The sequence below is a fragment of the Diaporthe amygdali genome, assembly GCF_026229845.1.
Source record: "Diaporthe amygdali strain CAA958 chromosome Unknown NODE_2_length_3802984_cov_64_841326, whole genome shotgun sequence".
Lineage (NCBI taxonomy): Eukaryota > Fungi > Ascomycota > Sordariomycetes > Diaporthales > Diaporthaceae > Diaporthe > Diaporthe amygdali.
Genome location: NW_026517022.1, coordinates 2643771 through 2650359, shown reverse-complemented (window position 1 = coordinate 2650359; position 6589 = coordinate 2643771). Strand labels below are relative to the sequence as shown.

At 54.6% G+C, this 6589-nt stretch overlaps 1 protein-coding gene across 1 annotated transcript; it reads right to left on the bottom strand.

The window, feature by feature from the left end:
* Window positions 1–376: 376 nt before the first annotated feature.
* J7T55_012157 (uncharacterized protein) lies at window positions 377–6367 on the bottom strand (the record flags this gene model as incomplete). Its single annotated transcript, XM_053137015.1, has 3 exons — window positions 377–5017; window positions 5084–5323; window positions 5447–6367. 3 exons carry the CDS (start codon window positions 6365–6367, stop codon window positions 377–379), a joined length of 5802 nt encoding a protein of 1933 aa, XP_052999958.1.
* Window positions 6368–6589: the final 222 nt, after the last annotated feature.

Sequence of the window (6589 nt, the reverse complement as noted above, 5' to 3'; positions counted from 1 at the left end):
GTACCGAAAGCTGCCGTTCAAACACGACATTGAAACCAATGACTCCAATCAGGGAAGAATGGACTTTTCACTATCGGTTCTTTCAAATTATGATGAATTACTTATCGAATTTGTCAGGGTATCAATGGCTAAGAGTGCCAAAGTCTGATCTGGTCTCGAGCCATACATGGCTGCGGCCGTGGGCAACTTATGTTGATCGTTAGTTGGAAGCGTAGGTATACAGTCGCAAATGAAAGCTACCAATTGACAATGAAAGCAGAGTTGAGACCGAAGCCGATCCCTTCACATCGTAAAACACTCAAACCTCGATACCGCTATACTTCCAAATAATCATGGTAGAAACTATCATTGCTCTAAGTTGTGCCCACAATTTCAATCACTGCACTGTCATACTCATTGAGGCCAGGCGCGATAGCCGAGCGTCCTGGAAGATAGACGGTACCGTTAAAGTAATACCCTGACGGCGTGCCAGCATCACGAGGCGAATCGCAGTAATTGAGTCCCCCCCAACCTGTAAAAAGCTGTCATCCCGGCCTATCGTCTCTGCCGGCACCTTGAGGACCGACGCCCATAGCTGCTGCATCTGCATTTCTTCCGCTGTCTCGGGTGGTTGTTTCTTCTCACACTCCACTAGCGAATACCTCGCTATGCTCTCTCTATCCAGCTCTGCCGTCTTTTGCTTCAGTTTCTTCCGGTCTAGCTTTGTTGTTGTGATGAATGGCATATACCGGCACGGGATGAATATCGTTGGTACCATATAGCCAGGCAGCTTCCCTCTCAACGCTCTGACCAGGTCCCGCACTTGCTTTTCCATCTGGTCTGTTAGGGGTAGAAATAGGTTGTCTGTGCCGTTGACTCCGTTGACTCCGTTGACTGTATTGGTTTCATTCAAGCCGTTGCCATGCATCGCAGCATGCCTCCTTTTTTTGCCCGCTAGGCTGGTCTCTCGGTTGAAGCAGAGGTAAGCAACAAGACTCACTCCTCCAGCCTCTGTCCGTGAAACGTCCACAGCTACTTGCTCAATCCCATCCAGTGCCGTTTGGATGTTATGTTCTACCTCTCCTAATTCCACTCGTTGACCCCGGATCTTTACCTGTAAATCCTTTCGGCCGACGAACTCTATCGTCCCGTCTGGGTTGTAGAATGCCAGGTCTCCAGTCTTGTAGATACGGCCATATTTTGCTTCTGTGCGTCGCGGCATCCATGCCGGTACTGCTTTTATAGCTGCCTCTGTTTTCTTTCGATCTGCTAAATACTCGCGCAAGACGGTTGGGCTCTGGACCACTATTTCTCCCACACACCCAATCGGCGTGAGACGCTCATGGTCTCCCGGCTCGACGATCCAGCAGGATCCGCCCAAAGGCCGTCCTATAGTTTGCGGCGAGTCGTTCACGGATTTGTACTCATGACAGGCGCTGATGACACACGTCTCTGCCGGGCCCCAGGCATTTATCAACCGCGTTTTGTTGCCAACCCATTTCCTTATGGTATCCTGACCTGCCGCTTCGCCTCCGACCACTAGGGCTTGTAAGTTTTGAACTTTGTTCGAGTCGATCGTTCTAGCAAACGTGGGTGTTAAGTCGGCCCAGGTAACTGCCCTTGTGTTGATAAACTCCTCCAGATTTGTTAGGCGGGCCGTTTCAGACGGCACACAGATGCAGGCTCCAGAGATGAGTAGACATATTGATTCAAACACGAATACGTCAAAGGCGTAAGATGCGAACTGTAACATGCGCACGTCTGGTGTCAGGCCTAGCCTGGCTGCAATAGCGACCATGCTAGTGCACACCGATCCGTGTTCCATGACTAGTCCTTTAGGCGTCCCTGTGCTGCCAGACGTAAACAGCACGTAGGCGGCATTCTGTGCCGTCACAGGCGGCAGTTGAATATGCGACCCAGTCCTTGCTTCATCGTCGGCCAAGGTCTTATCTAGGGCTGCTGTCACCTTGACAACCGCTGGCCCTACACACCTCTCAGCATTTGTCGCTGATGTGAGAGTAAGCCTAGCCCCGGTCTGTCGTATTATCTCTTGTTGCCTTTGGATCGGATGTGATGGGTCTAGTGGCACCCAGACACCGCCAGCCTTATTGATAGCTAGAATTGCGACATAGAACCAGAGTGACTTCTCAAAACACACATGCACCAGGTCTTCTATCACCACACCTTGCTCCTTGATAAGGTAGCGTGCCAAGCGATTTGCCGCAGCGTCCAACTTGTCATATGTGAGTTCACCGTCCCACGCGCAGATAGCGGGCGCCTCGGGTTGTTTTCGCACTTGTTTCGTAATCATGTAATGAACGCAGTCGTCGATAGCCTCAGGTCCCTCCTGATTCCAGGCCGTGGCCAGCTGTAGGTCCCATGGGCCGGCCAGGGAAACGTCACGCAGCAGCGTCTCCCCGGGCGCGAGCAGCTGCTGGACGACGTGATCAACGTGGTGGTACAGCGCCGTGACCTGCGCCTCTACCATCCATGCCGTATCGTACGTGGCGGCGAATTCGACGTCTTTCTCGCGCAAGAACGCGTGCACAACCAGCGGGTAGCCAAAGTACTCGTACGCGGACGACATACCCGTCCTCGCTACGGGGCTCATGATGGAATCCACCGTGTGGAACCCATCGAGGATCTCGGCCGGGTGAATGACCAGCACGTTGGCGAAGTCGCACGCCTCTCGCGCATTCTCGCTGAGCCTAGTCATATTTTGCAGTCCGAATTGTTCATGTGGAGTCATGCCGGACGCATGCGCTTGCACCCGGAGTAAGAAGTCGGCCACCTTTTGCTTAGAGTCGAGGCGGAACCGGACTGGGACGGTGGCCACCAGCGGGCCAGACACGCTGTCCAGGCCCGGGACAGGCGCTTGGCGACCCGAGATCGAAGCTCCGAAGCATATATCGTCCGTATCACAGTACCGCGCAAGTACAATTGCCCAGGCCGCCCTCAAGACTGTAGCCTTAGTAACCGATGTCGCGGACGGGGGGAGGGCAATGAGATTCGTCACAGTTCGGAGCACAGAGCTCCCGGTAGTGTTGGGCACACCAGGCTTGCGAGACGGAAAGGCCGCCTTACTGGCCTCATGGAGCTGCGCCGTCCAGTACCTCTCGCTCGCCTCGCGGTCAAGACCCCCGACGTATTGCATGAAGCGCGAGAATGGCTCCAACGTGGGGGCCGTGGCATCTTGGTACAAGCACTTCAGCTGTTGCATAATAAGACCGACACTCCAGCCGTCAAACACGGCATGGTGTCCGATCAAGATGAAGTACCTCTGACCGTCGGCTCCCTCCGTCAGCGCATACCGCCAGAGTCGCGAACCCGTTGACATCTCCGTCTTGTGGGTTTCCCCGACGGCGAGGTCCACGACGGAGTCGATTCCCCCGCCTTCCGGTGACTCCCATGCCTCCCATGCCACGTCATCTTTGAGAACAATCTGGAATGAGCCACCATCTGCCAGGATGATTCGCGTCCGTAGGCCATCACAGAGAGCTACGGTCCGCTCCCAGGCATCTTTGAATCGTGTGACGTTCACATGTGGGGACAATTTATACACCCACGTGGTCAAGTACGAGCCGGGCTGCTTGACGGCGAGCGCCATGAGACCTTCCTGGAGTGGCGTGCATGGGTAGGCATCCTCGATAGCCTGGTTCTCAGACAGGCCGCAATGCCTCGACGCCTGGTCCAGAAAATCGGCGGCGCGGCCATCTGGTAGCAGGCTGAATGGCGGCGGCGGCGCACTGATGGCAGCAGCCGAGCCTACTGTGGCGGCCAAGCGCCACAGCCGAGCATCCTCGAAGATAGACGTCATCGTCAAGTCAATACCGTGGCAGCTTCGGGCCAGTGATACCAGACGGATGGCGCTGATCGAGTCTCCGCCGATCTGTAGGAAATTATCGTTCCTACCGATTGATTCTGCCGGTACCTTGAGGACCGAAGCCCACAGCTGTTGCATCTGGGTTTCTGACGCTGTTTTCGGTGCTTGCTTTTCGGAGTCCACAAGCGAGTATCTGGCCATACTGTCTCTGTCCAGTGCCGCTGTCCTTCCCCGTAGCGTTTTTCTGTCCAGCTTCGTCGAATAGGGCATATACCGACATGGCACATACATATTCGGCACCATATAGCTGGGCAGCTTCACCCTTAGCGCTTTTGTTAAATCCAGTACCAGTCTTTCCACCTCCTCTGTCATTGGTAGGAAAAGGTCGTCCATACTGTCTCGCCCATCCCTGCTCGCTCGCTTGGTGTCCCAGCTGAAGCAGAGGTAGGCTACAAGATTCGTTCCAGCCTCTGTCCGTAAGACATCCACAGCCACCTGCTTGATCCCCTCAGGCTCTAACTTAGTCCGTATATTGAATTCCACTTCTTCTAGCTCAACACGTTGGCCCCGGATTTTCACCTGCGTGTCTTTCCGGCCGACAAACTCTATAGTTCCATCTGGGTTGTAAAATCCTAAATCGCCCGTTTTGAAGAACCGATCCCATTCTGTCTCTGGAATTCGACGCGGCATCCAAGCCGGCACTGGCGTTATGATAGACTCCTCTGTCTTCCTTCGGTTCGATAGATACTCGCGCAGGATTGTTGGGCCTTGAACGACGAGCTCGCCTACGCAGCCGATCGGCGTCAAGCGGTTATGATTTTCTGGGTCGACAATCCAACTGCAGGATCCGTTCATCGGCCTTCCCACAGTCATTGGCGATTCGTTGGCCGACTTCCACTCATGCAGCGTGGCAATGCAGCATATTTCCGCCGGGCCCCAGGCATTGAATAGGCGTACGTGGCCAAGCCAAGTGTTCAACATATCTTGACCAGGTGATTCTGATGCTGTGATCAACAGTCTTAGACTGGGAACATCTGTCGGCTTTATGGTACGAATGAAGGACGGCGTGAGTAATGCTGAGTTTGCTTGTGTATCGCGAATGAAGTCGGGAATGCCGGTCCACCGCATTTCATCCGAGGGCACGCACACACATCCGCCGAACAGTAGAGTAGAAATGATTTCTCCGATACATGAATCGAAGACGTAGGAGGCAAACTGCAAAAAACGCGTTTCTGTTGTCAAGCCAAGACTCATCCCGAGGGAGACCTGGCTAGTACAAACTGACCCGTGCTCTATTACCAGCCCCTTAGGGGTTCCGGTACTACCAGATGTGAATAGAACATACGCTGCGTTTCGAGAGGTCACCTCGCATGCTGTCGGCAGCTGCGATGGCAAGTCTGCCCTGCCTTCATCATTGGCCAAGGCTTTATCCAAGGCCGCGTTGACCTCGATGACGGCCAGCCCCAGGCTCTTGCATATATCCACATTTGCAGTCGACGTCAACGCCAGCTTTGCTTTGGTCTGGTGTACGAGCTCTTGATGTCTTTGGGTTGGATGTAAGGGGTCCAGCGGGACCCAGGCCCCGCCGGCTTTATTAATAGCGAGAATAGAAACAAAAAACCAGACAGATTTTTCAAAGCATACATGTACCAGGACTTCAGCTGACACTTCACCGGCAAGACGGCGAGCTAAACGCTCCGCTGCGGTGTTGAGTTCGCCGTATGTGAGCTTCCCGTCCCACGCACAAATGGCCGGCGCGTCTGGCCGCTGTCGCGCCTGCCTCTCAACTATATAATGCAGACAGGTATTAACAGCCTCGGGAGTATCAGCGTTGGTGGCTATCGCCCGTTGCAGGTCCCATTCGCCCGCCAGGGACACATCGCGGAGCAGCGTGCCGGTCTCGCCCAGCGAGAGCAGCTGCTGAAGAACGCGATCAAAGTGGTGGGACAGCGCGGTGACTTGGGCATCCGCCAGCAAGCCTGAGTCGTAGGTGACGGAGAGCTCGACGGCATCCATGTCATGCAAGAGCGCGTGCACAACCAGCGAGTAGCCTGCCATCGCGGCAGGGTAGGCCATGATGGGATCCGCCGCGCGGACAACCAGCAGGCTTGAGAAGTTGCATGCCGCCTGCGCATCCTCGCCAAGGAGTTCCGTCATATTCTGCAGCCCGAACTGCTGCTCGTGAGGAATCATGCCTGACGCGTGCGCCTGCACATTGCACAGGAAATCCGCGACCGTCTGCTTGGGGTCGAGGTACAGCCGGACCGGGACAACCAGCGGACCGTCGGAAATGGTGCCCTCCGGGCTTGACACGGAGGCACCAAAGCAGATGTCGTCTGTGTCACAATACCGCCCAAGTACGATCGCCCACGCCGCCCGTAGTATGATGACCTTGTTGACCGACGACGACGAGGCCGACGGTGGGAGGGCGATGCTTTTCGCTAGCGATCGAATGACGGGGGCGGGCTTCGGAGGTGGGAAGCTGGCATGCTTGGCACCACGGAGCTGCGCATTCCAATAAATACCGCTCGCCTCGTGGTCGAGACTGTCTAATTGAGTTGGCATTTCGCAGTCTGCTCCGGAGACCATTTCCTTCAGAAACTATATTCTAGAGAAGTGATTTCAAGAATATTTGCAAAGTGTTGGAGTACGTCTCTCAGGCAGTATCGTTACCTGTATAGTACACGACATATTTTATAGACGTTTTTAACGTAGACTGGGGGTGGCTGTAAGGCTGGATTACTATCTGTCGGATTATTACTGTCTGTTATGAGGTAAGTGATGATG